Consider the following 18,269-nt stretch of genomic DNA (forward strand, 5'->3'; position numbering starts at 1 on the left):
TTGGGAAGAGCTTAAACTTTATTGGCCAAAATCAGTTGTTTTATAGCGTTCTAGAAATCCTGCTTCTCACCCAAATAGGCTTTATAAAAGGCCCATGTTTGAGGCAACATCAATGGCTTTTGTGTGCAAGAATTTTCAGCAGTGGAGCCATTGCATTCTATATTGCAGTCTTGCACTGCACACACCTGTACAGATATGTAGCTGTTACCTGTGAATGTGTATAGCAGTCCTACGTATAACAGGGAAATGCTAGTGCCATTCCAAGTGCCAGTGCCCCAGGAATGTGACAGTGAGACAAAGGTGCCGCGGGGGATAACTGCAGACATCAGGGGTGGTAGAGGCCTCTGCAGCAATACCTGCGGAAGAGCAGGGTCTTAGGCTATGGCCACCCTCCTCCATGAGTCTGCAGATCCCAGCTATGGCTTTGTTTTTTTTTTTAAAATCGTTAAATAAACTGTTAGAAAGGGGGTCATTAATTATAAGCGTTCCACCCTGGGGAGCCACTTGTCCCTCTGCCTGTTACGTATTGGTGAATCCAAACAAAAATGAAGGGACAGTAACACTGAAATACAGTTGTTCTTATAGGAAAGCACAGTGGATGTCTATATATATTAGGGATGCCACGAATCCGCTATTTTGGATTCAGCCGAACCCCCAAATCCTTTGCGAAAGATTCGGGCGAATACAGAACTAAATCCTAATTTGCATATGCAAATTAGGGATGGGGAAAACATTTTTTACTTCCTTGTTTTGTGACAAAAAGTCACGTTATTTCCCTCCCCACACCTAATTTGCATATGCAAATTCGGATTCGGTTCTGCCAGGCAGAAGGATTCAGCCGAATCCTGCTGAAAAAGGCTGAATCCTGGCCAAATCCCATAGCGAATCCAAATCCTAATTTGCATGTGCAAATTAGGAATGGGGAAAACATTTTTTACTTCCTTGTTTTGTAACAAAAAGTCACGTGATTTCCCTCCCTGCACCTAATTTGCATATGCAAATTCGGATTCAGTTCTGCCAGGCAGAAGGATTTGGCCCGAATCCTGCTGAAAAAGGCTGAATCCTGGCCAAATCCCAAATCCGAATCCTAATTTGCATATGCAAATTCACGACGGGGAAACCATTTTTGACTTCCTTGTTTTGTGACAAAAAGTCACGTGATTTCCCTCCCCGCACCTAATTTGCATATGCAAATTCGGATTCGGTTCTGCCAGGCAGAAGGATTCAGCCCTATCCTGCTGAAAAAGACTGAATCCTGGCCAAATCCCATACCGAATCCGAATCCTAATTTGCATATGCAAATTAGGGATGGGGGAAAATGTTTTACTACCTTGTTTTGTGACAAAAAGTCATGTGATTTCCCTCCCCGCACCTAATTTTCTTATGCAAATTAGGATTTGGTTCGGCTGGGCAGAAGGATTTGACTGAATCGTGGCCGAATCATGGATTCGGTGCATCTTTAATATATATATAAAAGCATTCATATATTGCTGGGAAGCCTGCAAACTAATAACTATTTCATGAGCATGGTTGGAAAAGGGGCTATCAGTAGGCTAGCAATAGAGGGTTTTTTTTAGAAACAGATATCGATCTCTAATGAGCAAATTAGATGCCTCCACATCACAGGCCTCCCCTGCCGCTCCCCTTCTTTATGGGGCTAAAACCTAATGAAAAAATATATAGTCGATTGATACCCAAAAATTAAATGTAAACATATTCAATGTTGATGTGACATCACTTCCTGCCTGAGTCTCTCCCTGCTCACTCATAGCTCTGGGCTCAGATTACAGCAGAGAGGGAGAGAGGAGCAAACTGAGCATGCTCAAGCCCTAGCCCTGGAGGTTTAAGCTGAAAACAGTTAGTCTGATACAGAAGCCCATGAGTACACAATAGAAGGAAAGAATTGTGGTGTTTCTTTTGACAGAGGACTCAGAGCAGCATTACTTTGGGGGTTTTACTGGTGTATTTATATAGACCTTTCTGATAAAACTCAATTTTAGCCTTTCCTTTTCCTTTAAGGGGCAGTTTACCCTCTTGTTCAGGCTTGTGCTGAACTCACTTATTGCCTATTGTTTTAAAAAATGGTGAAAAATTGGTGTATATAACCCTTACCAGGTAGCTAATTAAATTACAGAGCACAGATAATGTCCCATCATAATGGGTTTCTGCAAATCTACAAACCAAAACATTCACAGTAAAGGAAAGAGGTGGGGGGGAGTTGTGCTAGTAATCTTTATTACCTGCCTAGCAAGGACCAAACATGGAGTAGCTTCAATTCACCTTCAACTTTATTCATGTTGAACGGGGGCAGTAACGTAACTAGAGGGGGGCAGGCCCTGGTGTGGGACGCCTTTCAGCGGCGCGCAAGCTGCCGGGGGACCCGGAGGGGACGTGGGCCCTGGCCCGCTTGCACCCTCTGCACCCCCGGTAGTTCCACCACTGAATGGAGGGTTATACGGTCCCTTTAACAGAGCAGAGACTGAATGTGAGAAAAAGGAACAGAAATATTTCTTGTACTTTATAGGGGAAGTTTAAGTTCAGATATTTGGCTGTTACAGTTTCAGGGTTAGGTAAGTTGGTATCAGACGTGTGACAAGGAGATGCTTCATCCGGTGCTCACTGAGAATAAATATTCATGTATGGCTCATCCGTCAGATGCTTTACAATAAGAGCAACATATTTTAACTTTATTGTCCCTTTTAACAGTGAAACAATCACATTGCAAACCTGGAGTAGCTTTGGGATAACCCAATGGCATAGTAGCTCATTACATTGATTTTATTTCTTTTTATTGGACGGCAGTGGAAAGGAGCCTCCCTTTGCCTGGGGCCTTCAGAAAACAAAATAATGAATATTAAACGGGAAGGGATGAGAATTTTTGTAGCTGGCGGGATCTGTGGACTCTCAGACTGCCGTACCCCGCACTCATTTGTGGCAATGTTGTGAGTCAGGGGCGGGGCAAGTCGTTGGAGAGATTCGTACTGGTGCTGCTCGGACTAGTTGTGCTGCTTCCTCTCTGCTCCGGCTGGTGACAACTTGTAGTAGTAGTAGTAGTAGTAGTAGTAAGCTGCAGGATTTGGGTTTTCAGCAGCTGGGAATCTCTCTCTGTGTCCTGAGATTTGCATGAGAATCCCACAGTGAGCTTCCGGCTCTTGTTACAGATCACCCTCAGCAGAACTTAACAGCCAATCAAGAGCTGCGGGCAAGGGACAGCCGTAGGGTCTGCATTTCTCCTTTCATCCCACACTCCATCTGCCAAATCTCCTCTTCCCCAGGCCATTTAGGTTTCTTTCTGCTTCTTCATTTACTGCTACTGGTGTGGGATCTGGAAACCCGTCATCCAGAAAGCTCCGAATTACTAAAAGGGTGTCTCCCATCAACTCCATTATAATCAAATAATCCAAAATTTTAAAAATGATTTCCTTTTTTCTCTCGGTAATAATAAAACAGTCACTTGTACTTGATCCCAACTAAGATATAATTAATCCTTATTGGAAGCAAAACCAGCCTATTGGCTTTATTTCATGTTTACATGATTTTCTCTTAAGGTATAAAGATCCAAATTATGTAAAGATCGGTTATCTGGAAAATGCCACGTTCCAAGCATTCTGGATAACAGGTCCCATACCTGTACCTGATCCCAACTAAGATATAATTAATCCTTATTGGAGGCAAAACCAGCCTATTAGCTTTATTTAATGTTTACATGATTTTCTAGTAGACCTAAGGTATGAAGATCCAAATTATGGAAAGATCCATTATCCAGAAACCCCAGGTCTAGAGCATTCTGGATAGCAGGTCCCTTACCTGTACTTGATTCCATCTAAGATATAATTAATCCTTATTAGAGGCAAAACTAGCCTATTGGGTTTATTTCATGTTTATATGATTTTCTAGTAGATTTAAGGTATGAAGATCCAAATTACAGAAAGATCCGTTATCCGGAAAAACCCCAGGTCCCATACCTGTATTTCCCAGTGGCGCCCCAATTGATCCCAACTAAGATATAATTAATCCTTATTGAAAACAAAACCAGCCTATTGGGTTTATTTAATATTTATATGATTTTCTAGTAGACTTAAGGTATGAAGATCCAAATTACAGAAAGATCTGTTATCCGGAAACCCCCAAGAATTCCTGATATATATTCTGTACAGGTATGGGATCCGTTATGTGGAAACCAATTATCCAGAAAGCTCCAAATCACAGAAAAGCAATCTCCCATAGACTCAATTTTTATTTAAAGAATCACAATTTTTAGAGATGATTTCCTTTTTCTGTGTAATAATAAAACAGTCGCTTGTACTTGATCCCAACTAAGATATAATTAATCCTTATTGGAAGCAAAACCAGCCTATTGGGTTGAATTAAAGTTTACCTGAGTTTTTAGTAGTCTTAAAACATGAAGATCCAAATTACAGAAAGACCCCTTATCCGGAAACCTCCCATCTCGAGCATTCTGGGTAAAGGATCCCATACCTCTACCAATATTCTATATTACCCATATCCCTTTAGACGTATACTCAGTTTTGCAGCCTACCTGCAATGCTTCCATATATTTGATCTAACAAAGTATGCTTTTAATACAGGTACAGGACCTGTTATCCAGAATGCTGGGGACCTGGGGTTTTCTGGATCAGGAACTTATACTTTGTCTACTCAAAAATAATTTCAGTAGGATTGTTTTGCAAACAATTATATAGTTTGTATCAAGTACAAGGTACAGGTATGGGATCTGTTATCCAGAATGCTTGGGACCTCGGGTTTTCCGGATTATGGATTTTTATGTAATTTGGATCTTCATACCTTAAGTCTACTAGAAAATCATATAAACATGAAATAAACCCAATAGGCTGGTTTTGCTTCCAATAAGGATTAATTATATCTTAGTTGGGATCAAGTACAAGTGACTGTTTTATTATTACACAAAATCATTTACATTTTTCTTTCCGTAATTCAGAGCTTTTTGGATAACGGATCCCATACCTGTACTAAGCTCATTTACATAAAAGACGCTATTCTGTACTTGTCTGAATTGAGGACCAATATCTGGCATGTATGGGTAATTTCGAAAAATGTAAAGTACTCTCCCCCCCCCTCTCGCCTATGTCTGTGCTTGAAGCATTTATTGTCTCCATCCCTCCGTAATCCCCTCTTTTTATTTTGCTTGGTACCCCTGTACCTTTAAAGCCCCTGTGACTAGGAATAGGTGAATTGTTTCGCCTTGTTTTGCCGTGGAAATGACGCCCATAGACTTTAACGGGCGTTGGCGTCATTTCGCCGGCAGGAAAATTTTAACCAAACGTATCAAATTCGCCAAAGCCTACCTATGACCATTAACCATATTCTGATATTCCAGCATACGCTTCATTATTTAATGTCGTCTTCCAGTGTTTGGAACCTGGAGTCGCCGACCCCGCCGGTCACCTTCACCATGTCCCGCAGCTTTTCCCATCCTTCTTTCACCATTATACACAGAAGTGTCTGAGTCATTGGAGTAAAGGGAGGGCGGGATGATGATGATGATTAGGGAATATATGTAGAACCGGGCTCTTGACTGGTTGTGTAAGTGAAGCTGACCCCTGACCAGTGCTTCCACTGCTCTCTCCCACTATAACACTTTTTCTTTCTTTTTCAATTCTTCCTTCTTCATCTTTTATACCCAGTCCTGTTGTGCATCATCCAGCCCTCGTGTATCTCTCTTTTATTTCTTTTGTTTTCCTTTACCATCTCCCTGCTGTCGCCTCTCAATAAAAAGCCGTCACTTGTAAGCAGTGGATTGATGACAATGCAAACATCAAAAAGACAAATCTGTGTTTCTTACTGTGTTACATTTAATTGTTCCTTTGACAGCCCTGTTTTTAAAGCCAGGTTCGTATTTCCACTCCACTTGTATTCTCTTTTGGAAACTAGCAATGCTTCCCCCATTTTGTCTGTCTTTTAACCTCTTTTGTGTAGAACTCTCATAGTAACCGTTCCCTTACTTTATCCAGCAGAGTGCCTCCTCTCCCGTCATCTGACTGTCATTTGCCTCCACAATTCAGTGCAATTTAGACCCAGTTAAAAAATTGTAGCCGTCTATCTTCCGCTGTAGTAGCGAAGCACAGTAGGGAGGAGAAAATCAGCCAAAAAAGGTCTGATATGGTAATAATGAAAATCAGGAAAAGGTCTTAAAGTGCACCTGTCACCCAGATATAAAAAGCTGTGTAATAAAAGTCCTTCTCAAATTAAATATAAAATCCAAATTCTTTTTTTTATTAAAACATTCATAGCTGTTGTAAACACAAAATCTCAGCTGTCAATCAAATATTGCCTGTCCCTCCACTATGCTTCACTGATTGGTTACTATCTGGTAACCAATCAGTGGAAAGCAAGAGAGCTGAAAAGCAGGAAGTAGTGTTCTGGCTATTATGTTACACATCCAGTCACTCCAGCCTTTATACATTACATTTTTGCCTAACTAACTATTTTAGATACATTTTTATTTTGCACAGACTATTTATTTACCCAGTTTTTAAACGGAACAATTCCTTTAACATCCCTGTAATTTGCAGTGACCCATTGTATATATTGTATTGCAGAACAAGTCATGTTCCCTGTGCTGTTCCACCCCATAGCTCCTCCACCTCCTCCTCCCACTCCTTCCCCCTCTCCTCCTCCCCCTACTCTTCCTCACACTCCCACTCTTTCCCCAGCTCCGCTTCCTCCCACTCCTTCTTGCCCCACTCCCACTCCTTCCCCCTCTCCCCCCAACCTTTCTCACACTCCCACTCCTCCCCACACTCCTCCACCTCCTCCTCCCACTCCTTCCCACTCTCCTACTCTTTCTCACACTCCCACTCTTCCCCTAACTCCTCTTCCTCCCACTCCTTCTCGTCCCACTCCTTCCCCCTCTCCCCCCAATCTTTCACACTCCCACTCCTCCCCCCCCACTTCTCCCACTCCTCCTCCCCCTACTCTTCCTCACACTCCCACTCCTCCCCCCACTCCTTCCCCCTCTCCCTCAACTCTTCCTCACACTACCACTCCTCCCCCTACTCTTCCTCACACTTCCACTCCTCCACCCCCTCCTCCCACTCCTTCCCCCTCTCCTCCTCCCCCTACTCTTCTTCCCATTCCCACTCCTCCCCCCACTCCTCCTCCTCCCACTCCTTTCCTCTCTCCTCCTCCCCTTACTCTTCATCACACTCCCACTCTTCCCCCAACTCCTCTTCCTCTCCCCACTCCTTCTCGCCTGACTCCTTCCCTCTCTCTCCCCCCCAATATTTCTCACACTCCCACTCCTCCCCCCCTCACTCCTCCACCTCCTCCTTCCCCCTCTCCTCCCCCTACTCTTCCTCACACTCCCACTCCTCGCCCCTCTCCTCCCCCCACTCCTCCTCCTCCCACTCCTTCTCCTCCCACTCCTCCTCCCACTCCTCGCCCCTCTCCTCCCCTCACTCCTCCCCCACTTCTCCTCCCACTCCTCGCCCCTCTCCTCCCCTCACTCCTCCCTCCATTCCTTCTCCTCCCACTCCTCACCCTCTCCTCCCCCCACTCCTTCTCCTCCCACTCCTCGCCCCTCTCCTCCCCCCTCTGCTCCCCTCACTCCTCCCCCCATTCCTTCTCCTCCCACTCCTCGCCCCTCCCCTCCCCCCTCTCCTCCCCTCACTCCTCCCCTCACTCCTCCCCCCATTCCTTCTCCTCCCACTCCTCGCCCCTCTCCTCCCCTCACCTCTCCCTGTGGAGGAGTTCCTCATTTAAACACTGCCCGTATAAGTGTCACCACAAGCTGCCCTATAAATAAAGGGGCGTATCTTCATCAGATTCTTCTAATCCCGCGGGAGATTAACGTCATTGTCCCTGTGAGCTGCTTGTATGGCTGTATGGGTGTATGGGTGTATGGGTGGTTACAAGGTAAATCGCTACCAGGGACTGGGATTGTATATAAAGAAAACAAATATTAAAATATTGGAAACACATACAATTGCTGTTATTCCATGTTACATGGAGAGAAGACATTCTGCTGTGACCCCTCATTTCCCCCTGCGCCTCTGTTTCTGTTTTGCTTTGTCCTTGCATTTAAACATGCCGTGGCTGTTAACTCCGTCCTGGCCTGTGTTATCCCTTTGCATTCGAGGCTATGCAGTAAATCATCACTCAGTCCCATAGCCCCATCCTACAAGACCGCGCTCTTCCTCTCCCCTCTCTTTCATGATTACTTTTGTTCTGGAACACTAACACCAATGGTTTCTTTAAAAAGAAAAATATCTAATAATAACAACATTTCGTTGCATGCTTTTAGTTGTGTGTAAGTCGAAAAGCAACATAAATCAAGAAAGGCTGTCAGAAGCCAATCAAGTATCTGCCTTGGCCTTGCTTCTTCTTCTGCAGCAATTGGTCCTATTAAAAAAACAAAAAAAAGCAAAAGCAAATGACCTTTGAATTGAATCGTGCCAGCCCACGCAGAACTAAAGAGAATGAAATGGCAGTTGTGGGAAATAATCCTATGTTTAATACATTGAGCTGACAGTTAGTAACAAGTGCAACTGGCGGGTACAGACCCTATAGATCCACCTGAATTCTCTTGCCAAATCCCTGCCAGTCGCTCTCTTTGGTCCTCAGTGGGACGGCACCTCATTTATGCTTTAGGTGACGGATAGCTTTGAGTTTACCGTAAACACACGTCTCTGCACATGGATTTACTACTAGTTGGTAAAACAATAGTTGCACGCTTTCTATCAAAAATAAACAAATCCAAGTTCTATCTCCTGTGTTCCAGGGAGCACAGTTGTATCTCACTGTCCACTAGTAGTCTCTTTTCTTTATTATTAGTATTATTATTAATATTATTATTATAGCAAACTTTTTGTTTTTCTCTCTCTCCTTTTTCTGCATGAATGTCAACTATCACAAAATTCAAACTGGTGTATAATTGATGGCAAGGAAGAGGGGCGGGGGGAAGATTTTATTACCGGAATATTTTTGTTTTTGTTTTTTTTCTCCCTCCTTTACTCCTCATCCAATAGGATAACATTGGACACAGACTACTACAGAAGCACGGCTGGAAACTTGGCCAAGGACTTGGGAAAACCCTGCAGGGTAAGGGCTGCATTTAATACATTCTCTGTCACTTCTGATATGTCTGGGATGTTACTGTAATATCCATACGCCAACACCTTTCCCTTCATTCACCCCATGTGCAATCCCCAAAACACTGTAAAACCTTTCTGCTGACTTGGACTTTCTGCTCTGGGCTAGTGTTGCCCCCTGTGTGGCCAGTAAGAGCGTTCACACACTATATCATTAATTGCTAGTAGGCCACAAGAAGAGCTATTTAAACTTAAGTATGATGTAGAGAGGGATATCCTGAGACAATTTGCAATTGATTTTCATTTTTTATTATTTGTGGTTTTTGACTTATTTAGCTTTTTATTCAGCAGCTCTCCAGTTTGCAAGTTGCTAGGGACCAAATTCCCCTAGCAACCATGCATTGATTTGAATAAGAGACCGGAATATGAATAGGAGAAGCCTGAATAGAAAGATGAGTAACAAAAAGTAGCAATAACAATACATTTGTAGCCTTACAGAGCTTTTGTGCTTAGATGGGGTCAGTGACCCCCATTTGAAAGCTGGTAAGGAAATGATTAAAATAAACTATAAAGGATGAAGACCAATTAAAAAGTTGCATAGAATTAGCCATCTTATAGGTGAACCACCTTTTTAATAAATCTTGGCCAATCAAGAATGTAAGAGGGGGGTCCCTTGTTCTTTCATTCATGTAATACAGAAGCACTAGATGGTTAATTTTTAGTTGCACCTCACTGGGTACAGGCATGGGACCTATTATCCAGAATGCTCTGGGCCTGCCTTTTTCCAGATAACGGATCTTTCAGTAATTTTTATCTTCATGCCTTTCAGTAGGATTGTTTTGCAACCAATTATGTAGTTGGGATCACGTACATGGTACAGGTATGGGACCTGTTATCCAGAATGCTTGGGACCTAGGGTTTTCCAGGTAACAGATCTTTCCATAATTTGGCTCTTCTTACCTTAAGACTTCTAGAAAATCATATAAACATGAAATAAAGCCAATAGGCTGGTTTTGCCTCCAATGAGGATTAATTATATCTTAGTTGGGATCAAGTACAAGCGACTGTTTTATTATTACAGAGAAAAAGGTAATCATTTTTATAAATTTGGATTATTTGGTAAAATGGAGTCTATGGGAGACGGATTTTCCGGTATTCTGAGCTTTCTGGATAACGGGTGCCCGGATAACAGATCCAATACCTGTACAGGTAAAAGATCCCTTATCTGGAAACCCGTTATCCAGAAAGCTCCGAATTACGGAATGGCTGTCTTCCATAGACTCCATTTTATCCAAATAACCCAAATTTTTAAAAATGATTTCCTTTTTCTGTGTAATAATAAAACAGTCGCTTGTACTTGATCCCAACTAAGATATAATTAATCCTCATTGGATGCAAAACCAGCCTATTGGGTTTATTAAATGTTTAAATTAATTTCTAGTAGACTTAAGGCATGAAGACCCAAATTACAGAAACGATCCGGTATCCGGAAAACCCCAGGTCCCGAACATTCTGGTTAACAGGTCCCATACCTGTACTAGAAAATCATGTAAACATTAAATAAAGCCAATAGGCTGGTCTTGTCTCCAATAAGGATTAATTATATCTTAGTTGGGATCAAGTACAGGTATGGGACCTATTATCCAGAACACCTGGGTCCTGGGGTTTTCTGGATAACAGATCTTTCTGTAATTTGGATCTTCATACCTTAAGTCTACTAGAAAATCATATAAACATGAAATAAACCCAATAGGCTGGTTTTGCCTCCAATAAGGATTAATTAGATCTTAGTTGGGATCAAGTACAAGCGACTGTTTTATTATTACACAGAAAAAGGAAATATTTTTTAAAAATGTGGATTATTTGAGTCTATGGGAGCTTTCTGGATAACGGGTTTTAGAGAGCGTGACAAGAACCAATGAGATTTGACATCCAGTTTGTTCGCCCCAGTATTACCCATAATGCCTTTCAGCCGTGAGCTTTATACATGTGTCATCGCTTTTTACTGAAGCCGAGGAAGACACGGATTTATTTATAACCCTATATAATTATTATTTACAAAGGGGCTGATGATTTTGTAATAGGGGCACGTTTGGTTCTCTTTCCAGTGTTTCCTCTCAGACTCTTTATCTTGTGCCGCCTCATCTAGAATAGAATATTTATGGTATATTTATGGTATATGGGTAATGAATCCCTTGCCATGTGATATTCTGAGATATTTCGCTGCTCTGCTACCTTATATCTTTATGCATCAGTTGTAAGCAGGTACAAGGTAAAGATGGCTCAAGGCTCCTTCGGCCAATCATCTGACACCGTCCCTCGATACCTGAGCGTTTGCTGCTGTCATTGACTTTCGTTAACTTGCCAGGTAGATCCGATTCCATAATGGAGCCATTAGTAATCCTGTTGTGTCTCCCAGAACTCATACGACTTTAACGTGTCAGAGGATCAGCTTCAGGGATTTGAATGAATTCCAAGATCATTTTTATCCTGATAACATTCAAATTCACCTGTCCAAGGTGGAGACACCTGTGATATATGTTTTGCACTTTAGCATTGCTTGATAACAGTCGATCACCAGCGTTACTGTAAATAACATTTTTTTAAGAAGGCAAATGTATTTTTGTCAAGCTTTTGTTTTTTTTTTTTTTAAATTGAAAAGTTTTTCTGTAATTCTCCGAATGTAGTAAATTTGATTTATCAAGGTAGTTTACAATACTTTTGATTTATTCAATAAATAACCCTTATGTGAAATCTCTGAGCTGGGTTTAGCAGACTGCGGCTCTAGACTGTTTAAAAATATTCAAGGTTCCAGCCATCTGGGGGTCTAAGTTTTTTTAAAAAAAAAAATAGGGGGCTAGTTCTCAGCGTCGGATGCAAATCCCCCTCCGGCCCCCCTGTCCGAGCCGCAACCCCCTCTGGCCTCCGGTGCAGGTACAAGTGGAAGGAGGTTGTGGTGGGGCTGGAGGGGGATTATGGCTTGGGCAGGGGGACTGGAGGGGGGTTTTGCATCCAGGAGGGAGGTCGGAAGCCGTGCCAAAGGCTTCATGCTGGGACAGTGTTTACCCGTGGGTCAGGTGGGTTCGGGCCAACCTCGCACTCTTCCTCGCGGGTGGCCGTCAGATGCCGCCTTATGACTTCCGGGTTCGTCTTTTATAGATGCTGCGCCTGCCCACCCCGCCCCTTTTGTGACGTCATTGGCGGGGCGGGTCAGCGCAGGTCTATAAAAGCAACGCAGAAGTTGGATGCAGGCGGACGTAGGCTAAGGAAGGGCGGTTTAGGGTCGGGTGCGGGTCGGGGAAATCCCGACCCGCTCATCACTAGCGGCCTGATACCTGTGGTTTGGGCAGTTACGGGCCTATCTTGGCACACCACTTGCTGGTGGGTTTAGCTTATGCTCTTCTGCCTGTACGCTCTTCCCCCTTTCTGATGTGGTTGGCGGGGTGGGTCGGCATGGGTTTATAAATAGAGGGGAGAAGGACGGTGCGGGTGGGCTCGGGGCGGGTCTAATTTTTCTCAAACCCCACATCTCTAGTATGCTGCTTGGATGATACCAACCATTGAAATGGTCATCTGTTGACGCACCTTGTTGGCCAGTACCTAATCCATCAGCACATCTCCTCTTCACCTCCTACCATTCTGTTTGTGCTATTAATTATCAATGAATATCCCTAATAATAATTAGACTGTTGCTGTAACATACACGACCACTAGTGTGTGATCGGCCGCTCGTGGGCGGTATATTTATCAAAGAGTGAAGTTAGAGATCGCCACAGTCCTCGCCACTCTCCATTCATTTTTATGGGTTTTTAAAAAAAAGTATTTATCAATGGGTGAAAGTAAAAGTTCATCCTGATAAATACGCCTTTCAACATCCCATAGAAATGAATGGAGAGTGTCGGAATTTTTTTACTCTAGAGGACTGTGGAGATCTCTACCTTCACTCTTTGATAAATACACCCCTAACAGTGGATAGGATCTGCCCACGATACAGTGTTTACAACTCTATGGAACACTCTAACAGCGTAGTATTCTACAATAGTTAGATGCCATTTAATTGTAGAACTGAGAAAAACACAAATACGGGGATGGGATCCGTTATCCAGAAAGGTCTGGTTAAGTGGAAGGCCATCTCCCGTAGACAAATCATTTTTTTTATACTTATTTCCCTTCTCTCTGTAATAATAAAACTGTACTTTGTCTATCATTGATCCTTATCGGATGTAAACCACTCCTATTGGGTTTATTTAATGTTTAAATGCTTTTTCAGTAGATTTAAGGGGCAGAGACACACGCTCAGATTCGGGGAGATCAAATCTCCTCTTCTTCGGGGCAACCAATCTCCACGAACTGCCTCCTGCCAGCGATTTACGTTCTAGCACTATAGCACTCGAATCGCTTTGTTTTCCGAAGTCGCCCGAAGTGTCCTCGTGAGGCAACTTGGGAAAACGAAGCGATCTGAGTGCTATCCTGTCGGCGATTTACATTCTAGCCGGCAGGAGGCAGTTCGGGGAGATTAGTTGCCCCAAAGAAGAGATTTGTCGCCGGGCGACTAATCTCCCCCCAATCTGAGCGTGTGCCAGGGTGATTCAAATTAGGCCCAAAGCATTCTGGATAATAGATCCCATACTTCTATGACAATGCTAATGCTTTGTGTTCTAGCTGGGGATTCTAACCAGGATCAATCAATGACGCCCGTTTGTTTAAAGGAACAGTAACATCAAAAAAATGAAATGGTTTTAAAGTAATAAAAATATAATGCAGTGTTGCCCTGCACTGGTTAAAAAAGAATTGTCAATTGACCTTACGAATAGAAATAACGTTTACATGACTCCGCCTCTGTACTTGCCTAAATTTCCCTTCCCCCTCCTGATTGGGGCTTAGGCTCAGAACAGCCCCTCCACCACGTGATCTGCTACCTAACCAACCGTGTTTCTTTTTTACAGCATAATACGCGTGGACTTGTTGTGGTGATGGTAAACTTAGCCGCGGTAATTGAAACTTTCTGTTCAGACTGACTCTGTTCTGTCATCAGTGCACAATGTTAGGCTTCCTCCTCTCGTCTGTCCTGTCGTATTGTTCATATATTGCTTGGAACGTCCTTCCTCTATCTCTCTCCATGCACACGTGTCTGATCCTCGTCCATTCAATGAAACATGTCAAGGGGGCCTTTGTTTTTTTTTCTTTTTTATTTGGTGTTTTCATAAACAAACGCAGCCTGCCCTCCCCACTCCTGACCTGTCCTCTTCCTCCCTTCAGATGATAAACACGACATGAAATCAATGAGATCCTAACCTAGCCAAAATGGGATTTTTATCGGCAGTGACGACGTGGAGATTTGTCGCCCGCAATTATTTCTGTGCGTCAAATCTCCCAAACATGCGTCTCCATTGGAAGTCGCCCGAATGTTTCCCGCAGAGGCAACTAAGGAAGAACAAAGTGTTGCATCGGTTTTACCCCAGGTGATTTCCAACGGAGACGCATTTTCGGCGGGGCGACAAAACTCCCCGTTGGCCTCTGCCATTAAGCAGTAAATACTAGAATTGTTGCAGTAACCGGTTATTAAGCGGAGGCCACAAGCTGCTTCCAGTTCAGTGGAAAAGGACAGAAGGTTTAGGAAAGCAGGCTCGCAACTGAGACTAGTTAACTAATTGTGGATTAATGAAGGTGTGAGATCACGCATGTCTGATTGCTAAGCCCACAATCCTATTGCAATTGTAGTGTAAAGAATTCTGTCATCGCTAATCATTAGTAGGGATGCACCGAACCCCCGAATCCTTCGCAAAAGATTCGGCCGAATAACGAACTGAATCCGAATCCTAATTTGCATATGTTTTCTGAATAACAGGTCTTCGGATAATGGATTCCCACCTGTACAACTATAGACCAAAAGGGTTAACGTCCAGCTGTAGGCATAGAGCATGTGTTAAATTGCATATGTAAATTTGGGGTGGGAAGGGGAAAAACATTTTTTACTTCCTTGTTTTGTGACAATAAGTCATGTGATTTTCCTCCCTGCCCCTAATTTGCATATGCAAATTAGGATTCGGATTTGGTTCAGCCGGGCAGAAGGATTCGGCCGAATCCAAACCAAAACCTGCTGAAAAAGGTCGAATCCTGGCTGAATCCCGAACCGAATCCTGGATTCGGTGTATCCCTAATCATTAGTGGCCTGACATTTCCTTTAATAAACCCTTTCTCCCAGGCAAAACGCCTTCTAACCACTACTCTCACCAAAAACCTAGATTTGGGGTATCCTTGTCCAGATGAGAGCAAAACCTGCTACTTCCATGTAAAAAGGCTAGTGCCCCAACCATCTTTAGAGCCAGTTTACCCATTCGGTCCTTTTCTTCTCTTCTGCTTATTTTATTATGCCATTGGGCTCCGACACATAATCTGCTAGAGACTCGTGTTCTTGTCCATGTGAGTAATTAATGGATACGACCCCAATCATCTCAGACTCCAAATTAAATACACAAAAGCCCTGGGTGGTTCTTTGATATATCTTGGCTAATAACAGAAGACAGCATATGATATTACTTGCCTTCACATTTGCAGTTTACATGTAAAAATAAAAAACGCTATTTTTGGGTAAGACATTTCTGGAATTGTTTTTGGATAATTCCGACTTTATTTAAACCATTGAACTAATGAATTGAATCTCTACTGCTTGGACCTTGGAGATCAGTTTAATAGATATGGGATTTGAACAGGGAAACACAGTTTCTGGAACTGATCTCTACAGTCTCTTAATGTGGCCATACACTATAAGACGTTTGGCGTGGTTAGCAAACGAGCAGATCTTTCCCTTATTTGTCCACCACAAGCAGAGAGGTATTGGCCAGATATTGATCGGGGAGGCCATCAGAATGCCCATACACAGGCAGATAAACTGCCAAAGGACAGATATCAGCAGCTTAAATCTGCCATGTATGGCCATCTTAAAGGAAAAGGAAAGTTACTGAAGCTTTATTGCCAATATATTAGCCACAAAAGTGCAAGCTATAACACTATATTTATTCTGCTAAATGCTGTACCATATGTAAACAGCTCCAGAAGCTCTCTGTTTGTCTAGGATAGCAGCTGCCATATTAGCTTGATGTGACATCACTTCCTGTCTGAGTCTCTCCCTGCTCATTCATAGCTCTGGGCTTAGATTACAGCAGGGAGGGAAGAGGAGCAAACTGAGCATGCTCAAGCCCTAGCCCTGGAGGTTTAAGATGAAAACAGGAAGTCTGATACAGAAGCCCATGAGTACACAATAGAAGGAAAGAAATATTTCTTTTGTCAGAGCCTTTCCGTCTCCTTAAATGCCACAACGTATTCTTTCATGTTTTCACTTACAAACCTCAATTTTCTGTATTGGTGGAACTTGGCTCTCCGTCTCTGCAAATGTGAAAGAAAGCAGCATATACCCATTTATAATATTGTAGCATTTGTGTGTGAGCCCAATGGTATAATATCCAGGCGTGTCTGTAGGCAGCTGGAGAAAGCTCCACGTGTTCTAACCCTCTGTCTTTTTACTTAAGGTAACCAACTGACACAGGTAAGTAAACCCTGGTTACATCCACTCAGTGCCAGCACAGGTGTCATTTACAAAAAGGTATCTGCTCCAATGCAAAGAATCGCCATAGTGAATTGCTTCCCTGCTCTGTGCCAATTTATACTCCCCATCCCATCTCCTGCTTTTGGCTGGTTCTGAGTGGATTTTGGATACTCATCGAAGCAAGAAAACTATACAAAAAAAATTCAATCTGCTGCTAGTTTGATTTAGTCAAGTCAATTTATTTTCTCCTTTTTTTGCATCTTGCCTTTTTCACAGCTTACGGACCATACATTGACCACATCAGCTTAGCCCCCGGGAGCAGTAACTATCAGCACTAAATCCTGCCGATTTCGACTTGATTTAACTACTCAGCACTCCAGTTGTAGGGGGGCGCACTTACCTCCATAAATCATTTGCAGTGTTTGGGTTTTATATGTTCTTGTGGTACATACAGCACACAACATGTGTTTTACCACTTCTAGTGCTGTCCATTTCATTCAATAATCAGGCTTCAAGGGCCTAAACTAAATTATAGTTCATGAATGATGAATGGAGACCTGTGATATTGGGAAATGGCAACCTCTGAATCGTGGGTGGGTGGGACGGGTGGTCCGTGAAAGACGTAAGCCGTGAGAAAGACTCGAGTTTGATCCACTGTAGCTTTCTGGTCTCTGCACTCCAAGGCAAGATTCTCTAACCACCCAAACCCATTGTGTAACTGTTTTGGGTAATCTGACCAGTAAATAATGCCCGATTCTGTTCATCTTTTCTAGGCCGGACCGACCCTATCCCAATTGTTGTCAAATATGATGTCATGGGAATGGGACGCATGGAGATGGAGGTAAGACGAATGCTCTCTTATGATAATAATTGCTTAAAGGACCAGTAACATCAAAAAAAAATGTAAAAAATTGTTAGAATACATAGAAAAAAACTACTAAGACAAATTAAACTTTCAAAGGGCAAATTCTTTATTAAGAAATATCTTACCGAAACTCCGCTTGCGCTCCTCTTCAGAAAAGGCGACACTGCGACGATCCGTCTTGCGGCGCTTGACTTCTCCTCCCTGGCTCTCTCCTATAAGGAAGGCAGGGAGGAGAAATTGAGCGCCGCACAATGGATTGCCCCATCGCTTTCTGAAGAGGAGCGCAAGCAGAGTATCAGTTATAAGTTATTTCTCAATAAAGACTTGAAAGTTTAATTGGTCTATGTGGGTTTTTTTTTTATGCATTCTAACGAATATTTACAAATTTTTTTTTGATGTTACTGGTCCTTTAAGTCTAGGGCCAGACAATGGCAGATCTCCAGAGGCGGAGAATCTGCTGCGCTTCTGTTCCTGGTTTGCCTGCACCCAGAAGTATTATTTCCGCTTCGGTGCAGGCAGATGCAGTGGATTTCGGCACCAAAATGCCACATTTTGCATTTCGCAACGAAATCCGCCCACAGTTCAAAAGGCAAGAGGTGCAACAGGGCAGTGAATTCTCTGCCTGCGTTTGCCCTTGCCTAAGGGTGAAAACACACAGAGAGACTAGTATTAGCTATTTGTCATGGCTACAAAATAGTCAATAGTGATAATTGGCTTTGCTAAGACACTACATGTGGCGATTCTCAGTACTGTCTTTGGCAGGGCATTTTGTAGCCACAAAAAGTAG

The 18,269-nt window shown here is 43.0% G+C and overlaps 1 protein-coding gene across 1 annotated transcript in view; it reads left to right on the forward strand.

Moving 5' to 3' along the window:
• Positions 1-18,269, forward strand: part of gpatch8.L (G-patch domain containing 8 L homeolog) — a 43,069-nt gene that overhangs the window by 14,626 nt on the left and 10,174 nt on the right. The window contains exons 3-4 of the mRNA XM_018234806.2: positions 9,009-9,081; positions 17,391-17,458. Of these exons, the coding sequence (XP_018090295.2) occupies positions 9,009-9,081; positions 17,391-17,458 (141 nt within the window). The remainder of the gene's footprint in view (positions 1-9,008; positions 9,082-17,390; positions 17,459-18,269) is intronic.

This window comes from Xenopus laevis, chromosome 9_10L, assembly GCF_017654675.1.
Source record: "Xenopus laevis strain J_2021 chromosome 9_10L, Xenopus_laevis_v10.1, whole genome shotgun sequence".
Classification (NCBI taxonomy): Eukaryota; Metazoa; Chordata; class Amphibia; order Anura; family Pipidae; genus Xenopus; species Xenopus laevis.